The following is a 25,588-nucleotide window of genomic DNA, read 5'->3' as shown; positions in this document are numbered from 1 at the left end:
GTTTTTTATTTTTTTTTTAAGATTTTATTTATTTGACAGAGAGAGATTGCAAGTAGGCAGAGAGGAAGGCTCCCTGCTGAGCAGAGAGCCCGACCTGGAGCTCAATCCCAGGACCCTGGGATCATGACCTGAGCCGAAGGCAGAGGCCTTAACCCACTGAGCCACCCAGGTGCCCCCCTTTTAAGTTTTGATTGTCAAACCCTTCTTCATATCCCCTCTCCTGTGCCTTCCACCTTCCCACATTTTCTGCATCTCAGGGAACTCTTAGGAGTTTTCCAGAGGTGAAATCTATAAAAGTAGGGAAACCATGGTGAAAAAAGGCCAACTCTTCTGCCTTGCTTTTTTCTTCCTAAGCTGCAAAGCTCAACAGTTTGTTGCATCCATCTTCATAACTAAAAAATGGTTAAGACCTGAAAACATGTATTGTCAGAACGATCATGGAAAACTTCCTTCAACTCTGTCACCCTTAATGTTCAGGCTTTCCTTTTCCCTGCTTTCCTTTCCTGCCCTTATGCATAATAATAAGAGCTAAGCTTTGTAGTTGAACTCCTTATACTGGAAGTACTTTACATACATTGTCTCATTTAATCTCACAGCATCCCTGGAGAGCAGGGGCTGTCAGTGTGTTTTACAGAGGAGGAAAAGAAGACTCAGAGAGCATTCATCACTTGCTCTAAAAAGTGGTTGAGGTGGGTCTCTGACTGCACAGTCCATATTCTGATAACCACGTGGCTGCTAGAACACATGCTCTTGTCCATCCAGCATTTTCCCCTATCAAGAATTACTTTTTTGGAATAAATTCTCAGGAGTTGGGGCAATTCGGTCAGAGGGTTGGGTATGTTAACCTGACAAAGTTTTAACCCTTGCTCACTTGCTCTTCTGCCATAGCGTCTGCCTCCAGCACCCTGAAGATGCTGAGTGATATGTCCTCCTTCACCGGGTTGGTGATGGCTGCCGTGCAGTGAGTCCTGGGCACACATGCTCTCCTGCTGAGCTGTCCACTTATCTGAAGACCTCTTAAGATCGCCATTATTGCCTCCCTGCCAGCTGTCTTCAGAATGGGCCTCTGTGTTTTTGAAACCGTTAGACTAGGTGATATGGCACCAGCAAGAGGAACGTTGTCCTCTGGCATCTATGGGTCTGGTTCCTGGACTCCCCAGGTTCCTCAGCAGATCTGGCTCTACCTGAATCAGAGACATTTCTTCTCCAGCATTAACTATGACTTGACCCAAGTAGCCATGTTGGACTACTCACTGTATTTAGTAAAGGAGTTCCTTTTGGAAGTCTCTGCTGCCCCTGCCAGTTTGGGAGGAGACATCCATACGTCTTGGGCTTGTTAGGGAGTTAGGATTGAGAGCCTTTTGCTGAGGACTGGGATCATCCTGGCCTACCAACAGTTGTGCAGTGCCAGAGGGCTGGTTTTGGACATTGCTGTTGCTTTCACTGAGCAGTTATGGGAGAGCGTGTCCCATGCAACTCCTCCCTACTAAGAACCACATCGAATAATGAGTAGCCTGCTGAGACCTGGGAACTCCTAAGTTCAAACCCATGATAGGGTAAAGAGGACTGGGCTGTCATCTTTCAGTCCCTTTGGCCATTATAGATGGCAGGGAGCAACTGTTAACCAGGAGGTGAAAGCTGGCCCCTTTCTTTTTTTCATCCTGCTTCGGGCAGTTCCTGTATCCAGAAAATCCAAAAAGGCCAGAAAGGCCAAAGAAGAGGAATGGAACAAATGAAGTGGTTTGTTTGAAGGATGTGCCAGTAAGTCCTGTGGAGAAAATAATTTGCACCTATTACCTAAGGAACTGTTGATTTGACATGGAGATCTGAAGAATTTGCCAAATCACAGGGAAGAAACCCCAATACCCGAAATGTCAATTTCCAGTGCTTGGACGTGAAACAGGGATAACCAGCTAAGTTAACATCTTGGCCATCCCAGGAAGCTTAGGCATCAAGATGATGAAGACCATGCTTCAGTGTTTCTATTTCCATTCCACGCAACTTCTTGTCTTCTTGCTTAGAATGGAAGGTTACTGGCATTGACTCTACTGTGCGGGGCTCTTGGTACCAGCCCAAGCTCTGGAGCAGTGATCGCTGAAGACGGAGCTCTGAGCCCTTCTTTATGTCCTCACAATACTTGTGTGCCATGGTAGTTTTAGATTTGATGTCCTACCTGCCCTCCAGATCAGGTCCCTATCTTTCCATATGCTAGAATATTTCCAGCCAAGGTGACAATAAATAGAGCAACCCAGAGGTGACTCTGGCTCTGTTCAGTATCTATAGGCAGGAGGGTATACAGCATTCCGTGGCCGTGGTCCAGGGTCCTGACCCATGGTACAGCATAGATCCAAGTCAGGCTACCTGTCTGTAGTCAAGGAGCCTCGCCTGTCAGTGTAACTGGCAGCCAGGAGGGGGGTACCTAGTGTGTAGGAGTCTGAGACAAGGCAGAAAGGGGTGCTGTGGGCAGAGAGGGGGGCATGTGTGATAGGTATAGAGAGAGTATCTTGAACCCTAGGCCCTCCCTCCCTGACTTCCTGCAGAGCTGGTCTCAGCAGTGATTTGCACAGAATGAGGCTTCCTTCCTGAATTAGCTTGTAGGTAACTGCTTTTGGAAATTCATTTAGTAAGTTTGAGGAAGATATGAAATCTGAAAGAGGCATCCATAGGTCAGGGGTTTGGTAACTTTATAGGTAGGATTATATACCAATAGGCACGAGGACAGTAAGACTGAGACTGTATATGAAGCTTTTAGGAATCGTTTAGGACAGGCAGAGGGTCCCGAACAACCCACTCGTGACTTACGAGTATGGCTTAGGCAGGGCTGGAGTGGTTGCTCCTAAAAGATGCTGGCCCAGTGTATGTTGGGGTCAAAGGAAAAACTGATGCATTGTCCTGTGTTTGTGCAAACCCTAGTATGCTTCATGGTTGTACACCTTGAAGAAAGCCAAACCTGGAAAGGGGAGTTTCGAGAACACTGACTCTTTTTCACCTTGGAGGGACAGGCTAAAGGCGGGAGGTGGCTGAAGTCCTTAGAGTCATGTCCTTCAACTCCAGACTTCTGCAACCACTCTTCTCAAAATTTGGAAGGAAGCTTTCCTCTACCTATCACGTTATCAGACCTGGAGTCCATAACCTTAGAAGGCAATACTACCGGCTGAGAATGTAGAACGATCAAGAAGGCTTTGGTTAAATTCTTGACATTCAACATGACAGGTGCATGTTGATGCTCTATAGAAGATGTCCTTGTGCTTGAAGAAGAGGTCACTGATGGAGGAAGATCATCTACCTGTTCTTGGCCCCACCACCAGAACAGTCTTGGGCCGGGTGGGTTATAGAGCTGAGCTGCTGTCACGGTTCTGTTCTTACATTAGGAAAAACAATTAAATAAAAGCAACTTTGGATTTCTTTAACTTGTTTTAAATTGACTTTTCCTGTCTATTCTGATAACCACTCAGTGAAAATAGCACAGAAAATAAAAGCTCAGATACTGTGGTAATGCTGGTGATTATCTCACTGATGCCTGGTGCCATGAGGTGGGTACTGTAATTCCGTCTTTACAGGTGAGGAAACAGAGGCACTGAGAAGTCAAACAGCAGGAAGTGGTAGAAGTAGGACTAGAACCAGGCAGTCTGCTGCCACTGTTCTCTGGACTGTGCTGGGGTTCTGAGATGGGACACAGGAGTGGACATTAGCCCAGGAGGTGAGATGATGGCTTTTCCTTCATGTGATCTTATTCTGTTCACTTCCCAACAAGCCAGAAGTGATCACTGCAGCCCCCGGTGGGGCTCTTGACTGGGACTGAGTCAGTAGGTGGGGTTTCTTGCCCTTGGTCCTGAGAGGTTGAAATCCTTTGCACATCCTATACCTCCATCTACTCTGATAAATAAAGACTTAGAGGTGAATGAATTCCAACATCCAGATTATTTGTGAACTTGTATCCATGAGGACCTTCCTTCCTGTCCTTGAATTCCAGGTCCCTCCATTTAGCACTGGGACCCTCTATAGGTGGAAGCCGTAGTTCTGGTAGACTACTTGGAGTATCCTGGTACATGTGAGCTTATCTTGCTACCAACCTTTGTAGAGACCAGGTGCATTCTTCCCCTTCCTGGTCTTCCGGTTTCAGTGACTTGGGGGAGTCAGAGGAAGTAAGAGACAAAGAGATTGTTCAAATGATAACTGTCTTAAATTTCAGAAGAGTATAGGAACCATATAGGTCATAGCAAAATATACTGCAGAAGTATTTTCATTACATTTTTATCTCCCTAAAGCATATGTTTTTGTCAGGATCAATGGATGCAAGAAGCAGAAACCATTCACCACCATCATTAGTTCTAAAGACCTCATATTATTTTCCTTTTGGTTTGAGAGAGAGAGAATGAGCAGAGAGGAAGGGCAGAGGGAAAAGGAGAAGCAGACTCCCCCCTGAGCAGGGAGCCTGATGTGGGACTCAGTCCCAGGACCCTGGAATCATGACCAGAGCCAAAGGCAGATGCTTAACCACTGAGCCACCCAGATGTTCAGCATCATACTCTTTCTTTTTTTTTTTTTTTTTCAAAGATTTTATTTATTTATTTGACAGAGAGAAATCACAAGTAGACGGAGAGGCAGGCAGAGAGAGAGAGAGAGCGAGAAGCAGGCTCCCCGCTGAGCAGAGAGCCCGACAGCATCATACTCTTTCAATAGGCATTCTTAACAGGGAGCCTGACAGATTCTGCTACTTGCCTTGTGACCTCAACTGCTGTGCACCTGCCAGGGGCTGGTTTTGATCCTGCCACCACAGGATTTTGCAGCTGTGGAACCCTCTGTGGATGGCCAGTCCCTATCTTTTGGGTCACATTCTGAATGTGGTGAGCCTAGTTGGCTCAGCCTGCCTTCCTGCCTGTCCCTAACTCTGCCTAGGCCACCTCCGCTCACCTGAGCGACCTTATCCTTCCCTCCATGGCAGCTCTTCTCACAGTGCTGTTCCCTGTGCCAGAAATGCCGTTCCCTTTGCTACTTTTTTCATCCTCCAGGCTTGAGCTTACATGCATCACTTCGCTGACACCAGGCAGTTAGCTTTTCTGTGCCCCCAGCCCTGCACTACTACTTCCCAAACCTTAAATTATACTGGCTTGGGTTGCATTTGGTCCACTCCAGTCCTCTCCCAGACTTGGCCTGGAGGTCAGAGCCCGATCATCTGCCTGTGTAGCTTAGTATGTGGCCCCCAATGGGAGCCCAGTAAATGCTGGATATGAGTGGCTATGGCATGTCAGCCCAGCCGTTTCTGCTCTCCCCCAGCACAGAAGTCCGCAGAGTGAAGTCAGGGGTCCCATTTGCTGTCTTTTGGGATATTAGGAGAAAGAAGACAAAGCTCTGCTCCAGATTCACACTAAATAATGTAACTCACCCAAAGGACCAAAATGCTGTTGGGAACCCAAATGTAGGAAACAGTGTCTTTACTCAACCCGCCTCCAGCCTACCATATATTGCCATGGGTGCCGCCCCCCTACTCTCCTGAGTGTAGGGGGACAGTTCAACCAGTTTGCCTTCCTCTCCTCCCCCTGCATCCCTTTTCATTCCTTCTCCCCCTCCCTCACCATGTAAATAACTACCTTACTCAGCACTCTGGCATCTTCAGTTATTTCCATCTACACCTCTGGAGTTGGGTGAGAGCCTAATCACTGTTCCTATTTCACAGATGGAGAACGAAGGACCAAGGTTAGGACCAGGGAGGCCTTCCATGCAGGGAGAATGTGGAGGCAGCCTAAGTCCCCACTTCTCTCCCCTGAGGGACATCCAGACTCCCTGTAGAGAGGGCTTTGTGAAGGGAGGGGTGGCCCAGCTTGTTGGAGAGGGGGCAGTCCTCAACATCAAGACGAGGGGCAAAGAGGATCCTGGGCAGGATAGGAGTGGGCGCAAACTGTGGCTAGTCTCTAGGACTCCTCAAGGGGAGGGGCAGCACTGCACAGAAGCCATGGGAACCATTTGGGGAAATGGGGGCAAGGCAAGTGAGCCCAGTTGCTGAGAGAGTGGGTGGACATGATGGTGTGGTAGATGAGAAGGGGCCAGTGTAGAGAAGATGGAGGAAATGGTATATGGAACCCCATTTGCCCTCAGAGCCACCCTGAGCCCACAAACATGGGAAGAGATGGTACCAGATGGAAGGTGCCTGGCGTTTGGCCCACAGTGCATTGTAGAGCTCTGGGGGTGGGGCTGCAGGAGAAAGTGCTCAGTTCTCAGCCTCCAGTCTTACTTGGCATTATTGATCTCAGGCTGAGGGTGGGCTGGCCCAGACTTGGCCCACTCCTCCTCATGGCAGAGGGTAGAGAAGTGGGGAGTCCCTAGGAATGGCTCTACCAGAGTCAAAGAGTTAGCAACAAGAAGGGAGGCATGGAGCAGGGGGCCATGGAGGGCAGAGGCATGAGGAAGCTCCTTGCAGGGGCCCAGGCAGCACACCCTTGCTTTGAGAGAAGCTGGGGAGTTTTCAGAAAAGGAAAGCAGGCTGGAGACACACCCAGGAGATGGCTAAGATCAAGTGTGGTTTCCAGTATCTGTTCAACCTATTGTCTCCCAAGCCACCTCCCTCCACCTGACGTGTTTTCCATCTCCCACCCCAACATCTGCACTACTTCTGAGTGCTTTCCTCCCGGGGCACCGGTGATTCCTAGGCCTTGGTCTCCATTCCTAAGAATTTTTAACAGAGGGAGAGTGTCCCTATCTATGATATGAGAGGATTGGACTTGGATTCAAACTCCGAAGGGAGTTGGGGAAAGGGAATTTGGTCCTCTCATCAGACCCTGTACCTGAGGGCTAGAGGCCTGTGGCTGAGAGGATGAGTGGAGAACTAGTTCCAGCCTCTTCTGTCCTGCCAGTGGGGAAGGTATGTGTGTTCATTCTCCCGAGTTGGCACATGGGGTTCAAGTGGTGCTTATAGAGGGCCTTACTGACCTCTTAGTAGCCCTTTGAAAAGCCTTGAAGGCTATACCAAACCCTCTCCCAACCCAGATTGGAAAACTTCTTGTTTTCCCAGGATACACTTAGGAGATTGGAGTAGAAAATACAGATTAGGTCTGCACAAATATTTAAGAAATCTGTCCTAAAAGAAGTTACCAGTCAGTGACTTCCCCTGTGAACAGAAGGACTAAACACTACCCCTTTGCCCCCAGGCCCCTCCCAACAAAAAAAAACCCAAATTCATGTCAGGTATACACCTTGTGCCTGGGGGACCCAAGCCAACAGATGGGTTAACCTAGATGGTTGGACACTGACCACAGGCATACCGAGCAGAACAAAGGAATAGAGGTGGACAAGATGGCTTTGGTCCTGGGAGAGGGCTATGAGCCAGCCCTGTGACTCTGAGGCTCCTGTCCTTAGCTGGGGTCCTGTCCTGGTTAGGTTAACAGTCACCACAGGTTCCAAAGCCAGGGAAGGGTACTTGGGGCTGAGGAAAGCTGTGGGTAGGATCCCGAGCTGAGCCAGGAGCCTGAGCTGGATGGAGCAGTTAACTTCCAAGGTGCAAGATCTCCTCATCATCCCAGGGGAGGGTGGGCCTGAGCTCTTGATGCACTGGGCAAGACCTCAAGGACTGCAGAAGGGGAGCTAAAGACCAGAAAGGAGCCGGGGTCACCCAGGGATCCAGATGAGCTGCCCTCCTATGACCCAGAGAAGCCTTTTTTCTGCCTAGAAGGATACTGCAGGGCTCCAGGAGCAATGTGGAAGGATGGTGTCCTGGGGGGCTTCCTTGCTCTGTCCCCAGAGTCTCCCTTCATCTTGGGGCACTCACTTGGAACCCTATTGACCCCAGGGCCAGATGGGCCAAAAGACATTTGTTTAGTTTTCCTTAGAACAGCTGAGGCAAACTTGCATTTTCAAAAGGCAGTTTATTAGCATTGAAAGGGACAAGCTGGAGATGACAAAAATGTGCACTGTCCAACCTCCAAAGCAAGACTTGTGCTCTCCCCCTGGACTGGGCAGCCGTATGGCCCTTTGTCTGGAGGGGAGCTGCTACAGCCTCTGTCTTGTCTCCACCCGCCATCAGTCTCTTTCCTGCACTCTGGGGATGTCATCTGGGACACACTGCTCTGGAAGGTCGAGACCCTTTCCTTCCCCTGCCACCCACCTGTCTCCTGCCGACATCCAGTTGGTTGAGGCACCCTATGCTGGCAACCTTCTTCCTCCAGGTCAGAGCCCAGCCGTCCTTCCTCTTGCGGCCTGGGGAACCCCTAGTCCCGAGAGGGACCTTCTTACTCGAGCAGGCCCTCCAGCGAGACCTCCGTCTACAGTTTCTCCACAGCCTGCATCTTCCGAGTGGCCTCCCGGCGCCGGGCAGATGGCTGGTAGGAACTCTCGTCACTGGCTGAGCCCTGCCGGCCCTCGGTGAGGCCCAGCAGGGCCCGGACCTGGCGGAGGAAGCTAGGGCTCGAGAAGCAGTAGAGCACAGGGTCTAGGGCACTGTTGAGGTAGGTGAAGGCCAGGGAGCCATGGAAGAGCTGCGTGCAGAGGTCAAGGGCGGGGCAGGCACCCAGGCGGAAGGCCACTAAGGAAGCCATGCCGAAGACAATACTGGGCAAGAAGCAGACTGTGTAGACAGTCACCACCACGGCCAGCACGCGCACAGCTCTCCGCGGGCCCGCCTGCCCCCCAAGGCCACGACGTTGGATCTTGAGCCCAATGCTCACGATGGCAAATACGATGAGTGCCAGTGGTAGGAAGAACTCCAGCACGAACAGGGCCTGGTGCCAGCGGAGCAAAGCCGAGGGCTTGACCCCCAGCTTGTAGCTGAGGCAGGAGCCGTCGGGATAGGCGGCCAGGAGCAGGTGTCCGTTGAGGAGCAGGATGCTGGCCCAGATCCCCCCGGCCACCCAGGTGACCACCCTCACGGAGGCCCGGCTCAGCGCGTGGTGGGGCCGCACCACCTTCAGGTAGCGGTGGAGGGCGATGGCCGTGAGGAAGACCACGCTGGCTGAGCGGTTGGTGGACAGCATGAAGAGGTTGAGCTTGCAGACGGTGGCCCCGAAACGCCAGCGCTCGTGCAGGAAGTAGTAATCCACACGAAAGGGCAGGTTGACGATCAGGAGAAAGTCGGCCACCACCAGGCTGACCAGGAGCACTGTGTTCGACATCCAGGGCCGCGTGCGGAAGCAGAAGATGAAGAGCGCCAAGCTGTTCCCTGCCAGCCCCAGGACAAACTCTATACCCAGGATCGGTGCCAGGAAGGCGGACACGGTCAGGGAGGAGGCAGGGAAGCAGGAACCTGAGGCCTCTCCTGCAGCGCCTGAATCTGTGGTGAAGGCCCAAGGAGAGGAGGAGAGGGTGGGAGTGAGGGAGGTGGGGAGGGAGCCAGGGAGAGCCGAGGGAGGGAGAGAAAGGAGGGGAGAGGAAGAGCTCAGGTTATGAGATTCCATGGGCTGCTTGGGCCATGGACCTGAGAGAAGTTTCTAGGCTTTCTACCCCTGAGAGAGTGTTTGGGGCAGGAGGAATGATGTTCACTGCCCGCTGGCCACCACGATGACTCAATATCCTGGTGTTCTCATCAGCACCCTTGTGGCCACTGAGAGACACCCAGCCAAAGGGGAACTCTGTAGCCTTCCCTCCTCTCCCCCTCCCCCCACACCAAGTGACCTGGCTGCAAGGTCTCTGAAGAAGGGTGGGGAGTCTGGGCCACCCCTGGCACGGGGAAGAGAGCAGGGCTCAGTAAGGGTGAGACAGAGGCCCAGGGAGACCCTGACGTGGGAGGAAGGCCCAGCTGGGGTGAGGAGGAGAAGAGTGTCTGCAGCCTTGAGGGCTCAGACGTTTGCTTGCCTGAAGGACAGAGCTGGTCCTGGCAACCCACGGCTCTCAGATTCACGCAGGCCACCCTGAACCTCCCCCCCATTATCTGTACAGACTGGGTAGCTGCCTCCCTGTCCCCATCAGCTCCGGCAGCAGGGAGTGTGGTGCCAACAGGATGTTGTTTCTGGAGAGGGAGGTGGGGAGTCTAGCTGATACCTTGACCACATGCTCATGGCCTTGTGGAATAAGCCTGTTTGTACCCCACGATCCCCGATTCCAGAGTGTCCAAAGTCCTTGTACCCTATGAACTACCTCCTACACGCAAAGGGCTCCCCTGCCAGTTTCTCCTGCCCTGGGACCTGGGGCTCCTCCCCCAGACAGAACAATACAGTAAGCCTTCAAGATGCCCTGTCCACTGTGCGCCCCACACCATCCTGACTCTGCATTCACCACAGACGGGGCAGTGGAGGCCAGAGCTGTCCTCAGGCAAGGCGCAAGTCCTGTTCCACCTCTGCATGGTGTTCTCAGGGGTGCCTGGGGCCTCAGGTTCCTCATGACCTGGGACAGGGCCAAGAAAGGCTGTGGTTCTAGATGCCTGCCCTGGCCGTCTGGCTGCGGTCAGCAGTGGGCCAGGCACGCCCACTCGGCCAAGGCCTCAGGGCTTCAGACACAGTGGCTGTTGGCCTCTCTCTCTCAGAGCCTCCAGGTCCCTCTCTCCTCTGTCCCAGGCTCCCATCTGGCCAAGGCTGAGGTAGACGGGCTCAAATAGGCTGTGACCAAGGGGTGCCAGGTGGCCTGAGCCTTGAATGCAGACAGGCCTTGTTTAGAACCAGAGCTGCTTGTTTGCTAAACCTCTTAGGGAGTTCCCTAGCACGGAGTCAATGTTCAGAAAAACAGATCTAATTTGCATTATTTTCTCAGAGTAGGTTTGCCCTGGGCACTAGGGGAAAGCTTGTCTTCTCTTAGCCACCTGGCTCTGTGCAGGGGACATCCTTGGGACATTCCCCATGTCCTCTCCTCAGTTCCTGCAGAGTGCAAGGCCGTGCTGTAGCCCATGGTCACGCCAGCCTCTGCCTTCACCTCCTGGACTGTATGAGTTTGTAGGGGGAGGCAGCAGTGTTTCTTATTGGCCTGTGGGAGAGGAAAGCCTTAGAGGTAGAGATGGGCACAGTCTCTGACAGTCCTCGGGGGTGGAAACCCTTTTCAGCAAAGCCAGGTTCCCATCTGCCCTGCAGCATAGTGAATCCAAGGAGTGGGCTGCCAGGCCACAGTGGGGGCAGGCAGGGTTGAGACCCCATGTTTGAGGAAGCTTTGACTCTCTCACCAGGGACCTGTTCCATCTAGATCCCACTTCACTTATCCCACCCGCAACCCCTTCTGGATTTCTCGCTGAAGTCCCAGGAAACTGAGTTCTGGTCTCTGCTGTAGGTTCTGGGTTTTGTCTCTACCCACAGCTGCTTCTAGGGTTCCCAGCACTCCAGAACCCTGCAGAGCACCCAGGAGCCTTCTGGGTCTTTGGACATGGTGCCTGCACATAGCCGGGGAGCAGATACCGGCCCACTGCCAAGTTCCTGATACCACTTTGGTTACCATGACCTTCATGTGTTAACTGTGGTTTACTCCAGGTGGTGGATCCTGTGTTTTTAAGTATTTTTGCTTTCTACAATTAGTATACATCACTTGTTACTAGAGAGGAAAAAACCCAACAGATGCTATTTTTAAAAGTCATCTGAAAATAAGTGGGAAAGACTAAGAGGCAGAGGGACAATAAGAGCTATGTCCCCGGGATGAGCCCCAGAGCTGAATGGATGGGCCACACACACAGTGAAGTGAGCCCCTTTACAAGTAAGAACACACACTAACAGACTGTCCATACACCTACTTCACCTGGTGCCCCCCACACATCAGACAGACACACACAGTCTCAGGAGCACAGGGGGCGGCCATCAATGATAGCCCGTGTGCATGCAGACATACAGGCACTTGTCCACCAGGAAGCCTTTATTGAGGGCCCTCGGGGTGGCAGGCGAGTGCTGTCCTGAGCCTGGGAGGACAGAGGGATGGAGAGGCAGCCCGGCCTCAATCATAGAGCAGACTATGTAGGGCAGTGGGCAGAGGAATGATAGAAGAGAAGGGGTATGACTGTCCCCCCAAGAGCCTGGCTGAGAGGAGGAGGAGGCTGGATGGCAGTGTCCAGGACCCTGCTCCAGGCACACGCAGTATCTCGGCAGCAGTACACGCAGAAGCAGAGAGGGGAATTGGGTGGGGGAGGGAGGCACTGTGGCTCCTTGGGGGGCAGCAACCAGAGGATCAGCCCAGGGGCTTCTTGCGGGCGGGGTCCTGGGTCACAGCCAGGGCCACAGAGTCCCGTCCTCGGTCCCAGGTGTACCTTCGGAGACACAGGTGGATGGGGGTCAGACAGGTGGGTCCTGAGCATCCCAGGGGAAGGAGGATGGTCCCGCAGCTTGAGGGCAAAGTCCTCCCATGTACTCACGCATTCCCAGCTGGCACCAGAAGGCTGTCATCCGGGGCCAGGCTCAGGTGCTGGTCCCCCATTGTCACCACAGAGGAACCTTCCTGGGAACGAGGAGCAGAACAGGAATGGAGGCCGTTGGGCCTCAACACCTATCTAGGTGTCCCTGAGTCTGCCTTGGCAGGGAGGCCCTGGGAGCCATTTCAGGTTCTGGGCATCCAAGGCCCAGCAGCAGCCTGGTCCCCGGGGGCGAGAGGATGTCATCCCCCCCCTTCACCCCACCGTCAGGGGCCCCACTTGCCAATTGCCACAGCCACACATCCACGTCCTGTCTTGGGCCCTTGGTGCTGCCTTGTCCATGGACAATCACCTGGCAGGAAGCAACACACATCTTTCTGGTGCTTCTGCCCCACACAGTAGATGGCCTTGAACCTGACCCCCAGACTGGGCCCACAGCAACAGGCACAGCCTTATCTTCATGTTTAGAGTCTAGACCAGGACTTGGAGAGGAAGGCTTCCAGGCCGAGGGCCTCCCCATTGCCTCCACAAGGAATAGTGCTGCCTACCTGCTGTCCAGGATCACACCAGCTTGCCCTTCACACATACACGTGCACATCGGATTCCTCAGCTGCCCATCCCCACAACTGCTGACCCGTATGAAGGCCTGACCGCCAGGGCACACTCGGCACCCAGGCACTCATGCACACACGGCTTAATGTGGACTCACATATCACACACATAGTTCCACAAACAGGGCCCACCTGCCTTCTTCCATGAGATTCTGGCCTGAGGAGGAGGAGAGGGGAGGGGACCAGCCTCTTCAACCTGCATCAGCCTGGTGGCTACTGGGCAGGCCTTGCTCCTGCTGGCCCAGAGCAGGACTCAGTAGATATTCTTTTGGCATAAACTGAAGCAGGGGGGAAGCAGGCGTGTGCATGAGGCAGAAGGCAGGACCGTGAGGCCAGCTTGGTAGCAAATGCCATTGCCGGGATGCGCTGGGAGGGGCTTCGTGGTGTGCGTCTGCTTTCAGGGCCCCGTCTAAGCTCAGGTGTCTGCAGGCCATAACTTTCGGGGCAGGTGTGCACCCAGGGAGCTTCCCTCCACGAGGGTGTCTGATTCAAACTGCAAGGGATGTGCCAGGGGCAAATTATAAAGCCCAAGCAAGCCCAAGCCTGGCACCTTGTCTAGCCCAGGATACCTGATAGGACCTGGGCACTGCCTGCTCCTCCTGGCATCCAGTCCTGGTGCCTGCAGCCCTCATTCCCCTAGCAGTGCCAGGCTATTTCAAGCTTCCACACCTTTACCTATGCTTCTCCCTTACTGGTAATGCTCTCTCAGCCTCCCTTTCTCCCTTTGACAAGCTCCTATATTTGTTTTAAAAAAATGTAGCTTACACATCACCTCCTCCAGGAAGTCTTTCCTGACTTCCCTCCAGCCTGGGTTTGTCCTTCATTGTCCTATGGCTTCCTGAAGCTTCTCTACCAAATAACATATCACCTGATTGTGGTAATTGTTGATTAACTTGTCTGTTTATCAGACCATACACTCTTTGAGGCAGTGACTCTTATCTTTTTTTCTACCAAAGCCTGAAACATAATAGCCATTCAATAAATGTTGAATGAAAGAAAGGCAGCTTTATTTGGGTGGGTCTGTCTCTGCCCCTCTCCATCCCCAGGCACTTCTCTTCCATCTGGCCCCCCAGGCTGAGACTGTCCAAAAGTTCAGGAATTCCTAGTAGAAAGATAACACTAGGCCCCTAGGAATCAGTCAGTGGATGGGGCAACCCCCTACTCTGAAGGCAAAGAAAGACTTGAGACCGTGTAGCCTCCACTCCTCACAAAGCCGTCACTCTCTGAGTCAGGGAGGAAACAGGAAGGCCTTTGTTTATGTCACAACTTCTGAAACTCTGTGTGTGTGTGTGTGTGTGTGCGCGCGTGCGCACACGCGCGCGCTGGTGTGTATGTGTGGGTGATTAGTTCCCATTTCCCAGGGCTGCTGGGTAGATGCCCTGGGTGGCACAGGGCCTCATTACCTGTGTCTCAAAGGAGTCCCCAAACAGGCTGAGGGGTGTGCCTGCCTGCAGCTGCCTGCGGTGCCCATCCAGCCAGGCCTCCAGGGACATGGGCTCCATGACAGATCGCGTGCTCAGGAGGAATGGTGGTTTCTGTCGCAGCTGGTCTGCACCCACAGCAGAGCTATGTCAGTGGCCTCTGGCACGCCCTGCCCAGAACCCCTGCAGGCCCAGGGGTCTCAGCTCTGAATCACCAGAATGGGCTCTGGATCCAGCTTGAGGACCAAGCAGCCACATGGGGGACACTATTTGGGGCCATCATCTCATGCCTTTAGTACTGGCAAGAGTACTCAAAAGGAGACTGGTATTCTGAGGCAAGACCCATTCTACTCTGGGAAAGCAGAGAAGGGAGAAAGGCAGTTCCCAGGGGGCTCACCAGGGATGGGCTTTCCTGTTTTGTATTGCTCAGAGCTGAAGAACCTGCAGGGAGAAAGGGGGAGGAGGACAAGTGGCCAGCATTCCCGAATGAGCAGTCCAGGGAGACACACAGATACACACACACTCATATGCTCTCGGGTGCAGGAGCCCACACACGCATACGGTCCCTATACAATTCCATGTAGGTCCACCCTCCCCTCCCTTACCAGCCCAGGCCCTCCCCTCTGGAAGAGGCAGACATCCCCCCTCCCCCGACACCCCAGGCACGCTGGCTCCAGTGCGGTGGGGACTGCTGGGTGGGTCTGCCCTGCCTGGTCAGAGCAAGGGGCCTCAGAGAACAAGGGGCAGGGACTGGGCTGAGGGCTCACTCCTGGATGATGGGAGCCAACTGTGTGCCAAGGTCCTCGCAGTAGAACCACTTCTCGAACAGGACGTCCGTAGTGTCCTCCACGTAGTACCTGCCAGAGCAAAGGACAGGTAACCCAGCTCCCCACCTGGGCAGCCTCGGGGGGGTAGGGAGCTACCTGTGGAGGTCTGGACAATGGCTAACCCTGGCCCCCAGAGCTGGATGCTTCTTCACCCCATTTGCACAACCTAGTGGCTGATGCTCACTCCCCCACCCCTGGCTCTCCCAGAAGCATTATTTGCCCCAAAGTCTGGTGGCAGGGTGGAGGGTGGGGGGAGCGGTGGCTATTATCGAATCTATTTGCATTCCTGATTGCCCAAGTTTGACCATTTAAGATGCTAGAACTCTGGGGCTCGGAGAAGGTGAGTAACTTGGCAGGGATTACACAGCCTGTAAGTGGCAGGAACTGGACAGACTCGAGGTAGTCTTAGAAACACAGACAACATTAATAACAAGGGTCTTCATTTTCCTGGACAGGAAGCTGAAGCTGATCCTGAATACAGGGCCTGTGGCTGGGGAGTCTAGATCAGCTACAGCTCTAGATCAGAGTGCATGGAAACTTATGGAACCGACATGCAGAAGATACCCCCAGATGAGGTGTTCTTGGGGTCATGGATGCCTTTGAGAATTGGAGCAAAGGGCTGGGCCTCTTCTCCAGAGGCAAGACCATGTACGTGTACACCTAGCCTCTCCAAGACCAGTCCACCAAGCCTCAGGCCGGCTCAGTGTGCTCCTCCGCTGGCTGATGGCGGTCGTGCCTCAGGGCCCTGGTGTGTGCTGTGCTTTTGTTGACCTAATGTCTAATTCTCAGGCTCTACTACTCCCAGGGCCAGGCCTGGTTCGTCCTTTCCAGCTCCTCCTGAGAAAGAGAAGTGGTCTTGCTTATGGGACATGGTGTATAGACACAGAGCTCATCTTACCTTCAATCCTGGGCTGGAGCTGGCCACCAGAAATCTTGCCTTCAGAGTAGCATTTGAATGCTGAGCCCCTAGCTTTTTTTTTTTTCTTAAGACTTTATTTTTCCATTTGAAAGAGAGAGTGAGGGAGCACAGCAGAAGCAGGGGAGGAGCAGGGGGAGGAACAGAGGGAGGAACAGGGGGAGGAGCAGACTTGCCACTGAGCTGGGAGCCCCATGCAGGAATTGATCCTAGGACTTCAGGATTATGACCTGAGCCGAAGGCAGACGCTTAACCCACTGAGCCACCCAAGCTTCCCTTAAAAAATAAAGTCTAAAAAAAAAAAAAAAAAAAAAAGTCAAAACAGGAAGATGAAATCTCTTATTGAATTTGCTGTAAAAATGTTATTGAAGACGGGGTGCCTGCGTGGTTCAGTCACCCGACTGAATCAACCGGCTCTTGATTTTAGCTCAGGTCATGATCTCAGGGTTGGGGAGATAGCGCCTTGCATTTGGCTCTGTGCTCAGTGTGGAGTCTGTCTCTCTCTCTTTGCCTCTTCCCCAACTCGCATGAGAGCAAGCTCGCTCTCTCTCTCAAATAAATAAACAAATAATTTAAAAAATGTTATTGAGGACACTATCCACTCTGTCACTAAAGACTTCTTTCATAAAGCCCGGTGAAAGGTGTCTTTTGGAATCAAAGGACAGACCTCTGTTGCTTTAACAGTTGGTTAGTATATCATTGTGTTTTTGAAAAGCATTGAATGGTATAAAGAAGGCTTATGAGTTTCTTAAGTAACAAAATCAAAACTCAACCCCATGCTTGCTAAGACTGCAACGCTGAAAGGTGTAGATATGAAAGAGGCAAGACAGAAGGTGAACAGCTTTGTGAGGTTTAACTGATGACAGGTTTGTTTGTTTGTTTGTTTGTTTTCCCTTTATCATTGTCCATTTGGTGTTACGGAGACCGTAACATTTTCCCTCTTCCTGAAAAAGTTTTAACTTTGTTTTCTTGCCTCCTTTTACTTTTCCTGACTTCAAGCCTGAATGTGTAGGACTTGGCTGATTAGAAAAAGGGGAAGTGGGGCACCTGGGTGGCTCAGTGGGTTAAAGCCTCTGCCTTCAGCTCAGGTTATACAGGATCCTGGGATAGAGCCCCACCCTGCAGGGAACATGCTTCCCTTCCACTCTCCCTGCCTGCCTCGCTGCCTACTTGGGATCTCTTGTCTGTCAAATAAATAAATAAAATCTTTAAAAAAGGGGGAGGAATATTGGGCGCCTGGGTGGCTCAGTGGGTTAAGCCGCTGCCTTCGGCTCAGGTCATGATCTCAGGGTCCTAGGATCGAGTCCTGCATCGGGCTCTCTGCTCAGCAGGGAGTCTGCTTCCTCCTCTCTCTCTCTTTCTGCCTGCCTCTCTGCCTACTTGTGATTTCTCTCTGTCAAATAAAAAATTTAAAAAAAAAGGGGGGGTAGTATTAAAAAATACCATTGTAACAGAAGATGGGGGGCCAAGGATCCCAATCTCAGGAACTTGGGGAGAAAGTGTCATTTTCTTATTTAAAAAAATACAGAAAAATAGTTTAGCTTTTGGAAAAACCTGTGTCCCTCAGAACCACAGGCTGCATCAGATAATAGATGGGTGACTGACTGGCGCCCACTGGGAGCTCAGCTCTGGAAAGAGTGGCTGCCCCCCACCCCACCCCTGTGTTTGTCCCCTCCTCTGTGCTGACTCACAGTCTTATCTAGATTGACCTGACCCTAATTTCCTATTTCTCTGTAATGCCAGCTCTGCTGCCTTCTAGCAAACTCAACTCCCCTGTGTCTAGTCTTCTTCTTCTTCTTCTTCTTTTTTTTTAAAGATTTTATTTATTTATTTGACAGACAGAGATCGCCCCCCCTCTCTTCAAGTAGGCAGAGAGGCAGGCAGAGAGAGAGGAGGAAGCAGGCTCCCCGCCAAGCAGAGAGCCCGATGCGGGGCTCGATCCCAGGACCCTGGGATCATGACCTGAGCCGAAGGGAGAGGCTTTAACCCACTGAGCCACCCAGGCGCCCCTTCTTTTTTTTTTTTTTTAAAGATTTTATTTATTTATTTGACAGAGAGAGATCACAAGTAGGCAGAGAGGCAGGCAGAGATAGAAGTGGAAGCAGGCTCACCGCTGAGCAGAGAGCCGGATGTGGGGCTCGATCCCAGGACCCTGAGATCATGACCTGAGCCGAAGGCAGAGGCTTAACCCACTGAGACACTCAAGCGCTCCTGTGCCCAGTCTTCTTATCTGTAAAGTGGAGATGACAGCAGCCCCTGCCTCTCAGGATCTCCGGGCGGGTGAGATGGATAGATACACCTCAAGCATCTATCGGAGGCCCTAGCCAGTGTCATATGCATGTCAGCCCTGGCTGTGGAATGAGCTGGGGGGACAGAGACAAGCCGAGGGCATCCTGGGGGAGGCTGAAGGAGGGCATCGCTGGGAGGAGTGGCAGTGTTCCTGGCCGCCCACGCCAGGAAGGGCTGACTTTGGCATCTCCCCTACCCCCAACCCCCCGAAGACCTCGGTGCGGGAAGCGCAGGTTCTGGTCTTCAGGCTGAGTGGGTTCCCAGGGGGTCACAGAGGACATCTTTCCTAACCCCCATCATCAGACTCACTCTCCCACTGCCTCTAACTCGTCCTGTGAGCCAGCAAACACAGGATCTGCACTGCTTCTAACCCTCTTTGTGGTCAGCAAGCACTTCCCCGAATCTATCTAGGGTCTTTCCTTTGCTGCTTGCCCCCGTCTCCGCCCTGGATGCCTGGACGAGGCCCATTTACCTGAGCCCATCCAGCTCCGTTTGCAGCCGTCTCCGTTCAATGACCAGTCCCACGGTGTTGGCAAACCTCTGTGGAGAGTGGGGTACCCCAGCGGGAAGCAGGAATATCTGCAGTGGGGGAGACAAGGTGTCGCAAGGCAGCAACCCCCTCTGGAGACCTGAGCGCCCCCCATGTAATGGCCTTCCCCGCTGGCCCATGGGGTCCAGCAACGCCCCCCCTCTCTTCAAGCCTCCAGCCTGGAGCGGAGGCCTTGCTGAAGATGGGCAGCTCACAGGAGGAAGAGCCCAAGGTCTGGGAAGGGAGGCAGGACAAGGCAGGGAGGACACACTCCCAAAGCCAGAGCTCCCAAAGCCAGCACAAGAGGACCTTGGGTTCCTGCTCCTTGGAGCCCAGGCTCACCTCTCCCTGCCGAATGGTCACAGCCCGGTGTTTCCCTCGCTCCAGGACCTGGAGAACCATGTCGCCCTCTAGCTGGTAGAACACCTATGGGACAGGACAGCAGTCAGGCTCTGTCCCTGCCTCCTTCCTCTTCCAGGTGCTTGGCCTGAGTTCTGATTTGAACACCCGAGAAACTTCCTGAAGGCCTTTATGAGCAGTTCTGTCACTCCAGCTTTGAGGCCCCAGCCTCCCCTGACACGTGCTACAGACTGGAGCTCTGGGGCCACCAGACGCTCAGGAAGATGTTAAATTGAATCTGGCCTCCAAGGGGCACAAACCCACTTCTAGTCAAATTCCTCCCAGCCACCTGAGTATCTGTCTCTCCTGAGAGGGACCACCTACCTGCTCAGGCCAGCCCTCCTCATCTGTCAGCCACCAGCTGAGTCACTGCTTGGCCTGGGCCCCTCAGTGGACAGACACCCATCCACACTACCAGAGCAGCTTGGGGAGGCCCAAAAGTTGGGTGTGGGGCAGAGACGCTCGGGGCCAAGGGAAGGAAAGAGGGAATGAGACAGGGAAGGTGGGCACTGACACCAAGGCTAACAGAGTGGAAGCCTCTGGAAGGCAAGCGGAGGGGCCTAAGGTTGACTGAGGCAAGCAGAGAAAGCTGAAACCAGTCTAGTGTACCACTCGGCTCAGTGGCCATCCCTATCCAACCTGGTCTTCTCTCTGTGGCTTTGGATATTCCTGCTGATTTTTGCCACAGAGGAAAACGGTCTCCCGTGAGGTGCAGTGAGAATCTGGTGGCTGGGAGAGATGTGAGGGGTTATTTGGCCTGCTCTGGGAGGCTGCTCCCTGCTGGCCTGGGGTCCTCACTCCCCTGCCTTGCCCCCTTCGCCCCCAGCTAGGTGCTCTGTAAATATTTGTTGAGTGAGTGATTCTCCTGTGCTTCCTCCAGGCCCTGGCTGTGGCTGGGAGACCTGGGGTGGGGGTGGAGGCTGGTGACTGTGGCTGGGAGGCCTGGGGTGGCGGTGGAGGCTGGACTCTGGACCTTGAACCCTTGCATCAGGCCCCCCATGATCATCTTTTGTCACCAGAGATCCTGAAAGCTGGAAATCCACCAATGTCCCTCCTTCAAGGGGCCCATCTTTTTCTTTTTAATTCTACTTTTGTTTATTTACCTTGGGCTAGGGGAAGTACAGAGATGGTTCAAAATTCGAGGTACAAGAGGGTATTCAGTGCAAATTACCCCACCCACCCTCCCCCTCCATCAAACAGCCCCCAGGAACTCCTGTGTCGTGGGCCCTCTAAATAAGGAGGGAGCCTCTCCGTCCCAAACATCTCTGGAGAACTCAACTCCGGAGACCAGAGTAGAGCACCCAGGTCCCTGTCAGCATTTGGGTCTCATTTGGGAGGCCAGTCTTCCATATTCATATTTGAGGGGGAGGGAACCAAGCCATCGCACCTGGCACAGGATGCCCAAGGAATGATATGCAGCAGCTGGAGCCTCCCTCTCATACCCACAGACCCTGGCCTCTTTCCTAGGGTCTCCCCCACAGAGCTGGAGGACGGAGCCATCCCTGTGCACCCACAATGTGCAGGCAGCCGTTCTGCCCTGGAATTTCATCCATCAGACACCTGGCCACCCCCAACCCCTCCTGTCCACCGGCTCTGGCTCTTGCTTGGGCAGTTCCCCCTCCTCCAAGGCTATTAAACAAGTGGGCAGTAGCAGGCGTACCTCCTCACCCTCCTCGATGTGGTAGTCCTTCCTGATGTTGGGGCCCCCGACAAACATGACTTTGAGCTGCTCCTGGTGCCTGCAATAGACAAAGGGGAAGAGGTCCTGAACCAGCTCACGGGACAGGACAGGAGGGGTGCAGGGGCCCATGGGGGGCCTGGAAGGAGACTGGCTACACTTGGGAGAGGTGACAGGGTTGTTTCTGTATCATTGTCCCTACAGTCTTTACATTTCCTCCCTTCCCCTCTCATCTCAGTATAGTTGTGCCCATCCAAGTGTGTGTGCGCGTGCGTGTGTGTGTGTGTGTCTGAGACTATTTGTATACCTGTAGAACTTTTTGTACCTGTATCTCAGTGGATTTGTGTGTGTGTCCCCAACATCCTCTGACCTAGTAGTGGGGGACTTACCGCTTCATCAACCAGGATCCCTGGTCCTGTTCAAGGTCTCCAATTACTTTTTTTTTTTTTTTTTTAGATTTTATTTATTTATTTGACAGACAGAGATCACAAGTAGGCAGAGAGGCAGGCAGAGAGGGGAAGAAGCAGGCTCCCTGCTAAGCAGAAAGCCCAATGCGGGCCTTGATCCAGGACCCTGGGATCATGACCTGAGCTGAAGGCAGGGGCTTTAACCCACTGAGCCACCCAGGCGCCCCCATATGGAAAGTTCTTGAATGAGCCCACTCCAGAACTATTTCCAGCCATTAGCCGGAGTACCTCAGCCAGACCATGTCCCTCTTCTTCTGCTCACCCCTCCCCACTACAGTTTCACGTAACCCCCTCACCCCCAAATTCATATGTTGACGTCCTACCCCCAGGACCTCAGAATGTGATCCAATTTGGAAATCGGGTAATTGAAGACGTATGTAACTGGTTAAGCCACAGTGAAGTCACACTAATCCTTAGTAAAAGGGGAAATGTAGGGGAACCTGGGTGGTCCAGTCATAAGCGTCTGCCTTTGGCTCAGGTCATGATCCTGGGGTCCTGGGATGGAGCCCCGCATCAGGCTCCCTGTTCTACAGAGAGTTTGCTTCTCCCTCTCCCTCTGTACCACCCCCACTGTGCATGTTCTCTCTCTCACTCTCTCTCAAATAGATAAATAAAGATTTTTTTTTAAAGGGGGGGGTGGAATTTAGACCCAAACACACTGACAGGGAGAGTGCCCTGTGAAATGAGGACAGAGATCAGGTTGATGCAGCAGAAACCAAGGAAGGTCAAGATTGCCACCAAGCCCCCAGGAACTAGGAGAGGCCGGGGGCAGACTGTCCTTGGCAGCCCTAGCCAACAGGGGGTGGGGGGCCACGGCTCTGTTCTGTCCCAAGGCCCATTATGCTGGCCTGCCTCCACTCCTTGTCTCTTTTTCTATGTATTGGCCTCCTCCTCTCACCCAAATGTTAGCTCCCCAAGGAAGGGACTGTCAGCTTGTTTTCTGCTGCATCTCCAGTGTCCAGAACAGTGTCTGGCATGTACTGAGAGCTCAGCAAACACCTGCTGAACGAACAAAAGGCAGGGCCTGCATTTTGTGACCGTTATTATTGGGGCTGAGCCAGAGGCTCGGGTGGGGGGGGCCTGGAGGCAGGGGCAGCCCGCACCACCCAGGCTGGTGGTGGCAAGGGTGGCCACAGAGCAGTGGTCAGAGGGCTGGAGAGGAGCAGAGTGATGCGAGATGCGGTTGGGGCCCCTTGGGGGACCGAGAACCAGCTGCACAGGGATGAAGAGGAGGAAAGGGGTGAGGGTCACAATAGTGGTAGAATACAGGAAGCTCTGGGATGGGGGTAGGGGTTTGGCTGTGACTGGTGGTGGCAGTGCCACACGGTGACCAAGGGTGTGGACTTGGGAGTCACACCCTTACATGGTCTGGAGTCTAGACCAGGACCCATGCTAGCTTGTGGGACACTGGGAGAGTCCCTATTAGATTCCCACCTTAAGCAGCTAGTGTGAGGGCTAAGCCTCTGGCTTGTCAACGTGTGCCAGTACTGCTGTGTGGTTTGGGGTGCCAGGTCACCGGGAATGTTCTGCAGATATGACAATGTGAACCAGGAGCTGGGGAGCACACTAGGCCCGGCCATGGGGTAGAGGGCAGGGGAGGGAGGTGAAGGGGCCACGGAGGAGGCCCCAGGTCTGCTGGAGAAAGACCGGTGCGGAACACCACTGGCCCTGCTGGGTGCTGTGGGCAGTGGTGGCTAGGTGCCTCCTGGCGGGAGTGTGTATGCACACTTGTAAGGAGGGGCCTGGGGAGGGCACAAAATCGAGATCCTCCCGCAGGAGGTGATCTTCCGACTTGACACTCTAGCGTCAGGTTCTACTGCAATTCTGGGGCATCATTAAAACCACCGTCCCCAGACTTCTGAGAGTCACTGGGGGTGGGGTGGGGTGGGGTGGGAGAGCTATTTCTAAGTCCTGGGGACAGGGCGGTGACCTGCCATCTGTATCTCCACTAGTCTCAGTCACCCAACCATCTTCAGAAATAAAGGTCACAATCTCCAGGACAGAGTCTCGAAAGAGGAACAAATGAGGGTGGGGGAATCCAGAACAGCCTGCCCTCCCCCTCCCCCGCCGGAGGCACAAGAGGATGGCAGGCCCCTTCTGCAAATTCCTGGGTGAAGGAGCTGGGGGCTGGAGGGTGAGGGGTGAGGGGAGCGGACGGAGGAAGGGAGGTGGGGCAGAAGACAGGAGGAGGGCAGCGTGCGAGGGACTCACAGGAGCTTGTTGCAAACCGGGGGCAGGAAGGAGGCCCGGTTCTCCTCCACCCAAGTCTTCACCCTCACGGGACGCTCCATGGTAGCCCGGGAGCCGGGTCTGGAGCCTGTTGCCCTGGCGGGTGTAGAAGGGGTGCGGCTCCGCCCAGCCGCCCATTGGCCGCCTAGCGAATCCGCAACCCTGGGTGGGGGCAAAGGGCGAGGCAACGCCCCCCGGCCCCCTGCCGCCCCCCGCCGCCCCCCGCCGCCCCCCGCCGCCCCCACGGCTGGGCAGTTGGCTGGGCTGCGGACCTCGAGGTAGCCCTTCCCGGACTTTGGTCCCGGGCTGCCCCTGATCAGCAGGGCGGCCTCCGCGCGCAGGAAGCGGGGGGCGGAATGGGGGCCCCCCTCCTCTCCGCGGGGTTCGGGCTCAGCGCCCCTGCACATGCTGGGGCTCCCCGCAAACGTGCGTGGTCCCCTGTCCCCAGACTCTGCGCCCTGCACCCCGGGTGAGGCTCCAGAAGACGGACTGCGATGAGAGGAAGGCGAGTTTGGAAATCAGAGCACGTGCGTATGAGGTGCTGGCCCTGGAGGGAAGCCTCAGTGTCCTCATCTGAGAAATGGGAATGTCTACACAGCCATCCCAGGGTTGCACAGCGGCCGCCATCAGCCCCCAGATGGCTGTCAGTTCCTATCCGCGGAAGAGGACGGCGGTCAGGCGGGTGTCCCCAGGTTTAGCGAGGGTCGCTCGCCTGGCTCTGCCTCGGAGGGGACGGAGCACGACACGAGGACCCTGGCCCTCGCCTCCATTCGCAGGTAGCAGAGCACCGACGACGAAGCGCCCAGCGCTGTCTGAGCTCCTGACGTGTCTTAGGGACCTACTCAAGTCACACGACACTTGGGTGAGGGTTTTACCGACGAAGAACCAGGCACTCGGTATGCCAGCCCTCGGGGTTCCGGGGGTGAGGTGGGCTGACACGCCTGTGCCCGCGCTTCCAGCCGGATTACCTTGGGGTGAGTGGGGGCGACTGTGAAATCGGAGAACCGGGTGGGGGCGCGGAGGAGGGCAAGACTACCCGACACTTGTTTTCTTCTCTTCCTTCCGGACTCAGAATTCTTAGGAAAAATGTGGGTGTGTGTTGGAGGAGGGTCGGGTGGGGAGAAGGTAAACAGCTCGGGCTCTGACGCTGGAATCCAGACCACAGAGTTTGAGAAATTCAGCTCCTCCAACTCCTGCCCTCCCAGTCCCTCTTTCCCCTTCCCCGCTGCCCGGGGTGGGCTGGTTTTCTCAGCGCCTTCCCACACACAGACCCGCACCCCCTCGCTCCCCGCACAACCCCGGGCAAATCAGAATCCAGTCAGAGAGGCGAGAAGATTGCCACCCACCTCTGCTAGGACGACCCTCCTGTTTCCTCTCCACCCGCACCTCTATCCCCCCTTTCTCCAGGCCTTCGTTTTCTATTTCCTTATTTATTTCCGACTTTTTTTGCAGAGCATTTCTTTCTGGAATATTGTTTGGCACCAAAACAACTCAAACCATATTCTTTGTAAGTAATCTAGAGGAGAGGTAAACAGCGACTGGTGAAGGAACAAAGATCCATGATAGCCTAGGTGTGTTTTGGGTGTTTGTTACCTGGTTGGATGGGTACGTGGGTGGATGGAGGCATGAACGATGTTCCCTTACACAGTACAAAGGAAAGGATAGTTACATGTATTTTAATGTATGCAGTCAAATAGCGGGAGGAATTGAGGCCACAAGTAGGATGTTTGGGGTCTGAATTATCCAGGCAAACCCTAAGCACAGGCTAAATAATCTGCTGTCTGGTCGCTGTCTAATATGCCCTCTGGTTTTTGTTTAGATAAAAAAAAATCACATCTGTCCAATTGGCACCCTTCCTGGGTTGAGTGTCAGGCACCCTTTGACGTCAGTGTTCAGAAAAATGACAGTTCCCCTTTTATCCCAGTGTTTGGCCTCATTTAGTCACAGCCAACTGGAATCCTACACATGGAGCTATGGGCTC

General features: G+C 53.9%; 3 protein-coding genes across 16 annotated transcripts in view; 1 reads left to right on the top strand and 2 right to left on the bottom strand.

The window, feature by feature from the left end:
- The window catches only part of KANSL3 (KAT8 regulatory NSL complex subunit 3), a 43,814-nt gene extending 40,404 nt beyond the window's left edge, over positions 1-3,410 (top strand). For all 14 annotated transcript variants that reach the window (XM_032351922.1, XM_032351921.1, XM_032351918.1 and 11 more), the window contains one exon: positions 889-3,410. In XM_032351922.1, coding sequence (XP_032207813.1) covers positions 889-909 — 21 coding nt within the window. In that variant the 3' untranslated portion in view covers positions 910-3,410. The remainder of the gene's footprint in view (positions 1-888) is intronic.
- A 3,854-nt stretch (positions 3,411-7,264) lies between these two features.
- On the bottom strand, positions 7,265-9,428 carry OXER1 (oxoeicosanoid receptor 1). Its single transcript, XM_032351937.1, has one exon. It carries the CDS (start codon positions 9,381-9,383, stop codon positions 8,256-8,258), a length of 1,128 nt encoding a protein of 375 aa, XP_032207828.1. The 5' UTR covers positions 9,384-9,428; the 3' UTR covers positions 7,265-8,255.
- Positions 9,429-11,670: 2,242 nt separating this feature from the next.
- HAAO (3-hydroxyanthranilate 3,4-dioxygenase) lies at positions 11,671-23,893 on the bottom strand. The gene is made up of 10 exons (XM_032351936.1): positions 23,590-23,893; positions 20,894-20,972; positions 19,177-19,260; positions 18,778-18,884; positions 15,041-15,130; positions 14,671-14,714; positions 14,256-14,401; positions 12,525-12,593; positions 12,245-12,327; positions 11,671-12,139 (listed from the first exon to the last, which is right to left on the bottom strand). The coding sequence occupies exons 1-10, from the start codon at positions 23,667-23,669 to the stop codon at positions 12,061-12,063; spliced, it is 861 nt and encodes a 286-aa protein (XP_032207827.1). The 5' UTR covers positions 23,670-23,893; the 3' UTR covers positions 11,671-12,060.
- Between the last annotated feature and the right edge of the window lie 1,695 nt (positions 23,894-25,588).

Source organism: Mustela erminea, chromosome 7, assembly GCF_009829155.1.
Source record: "Mustela erminea isolate mMusErm1 chromosome 7, mMusErm1.Pri, whole genome shotgun sequence".
In the NCBI taxonomy this organism is placed as follows: domain Eukaryota; kingdom Metazoa; phylum Chordata; class Mammalia; order Carnivora; family Mustelidae; genus Mustela; species Mustela erminea.
The sequence above is the reverse complement of the archived record's forward strand: the minus strand, read 5'-3'. Positions and strand labels throughout refer to the sequence as shown.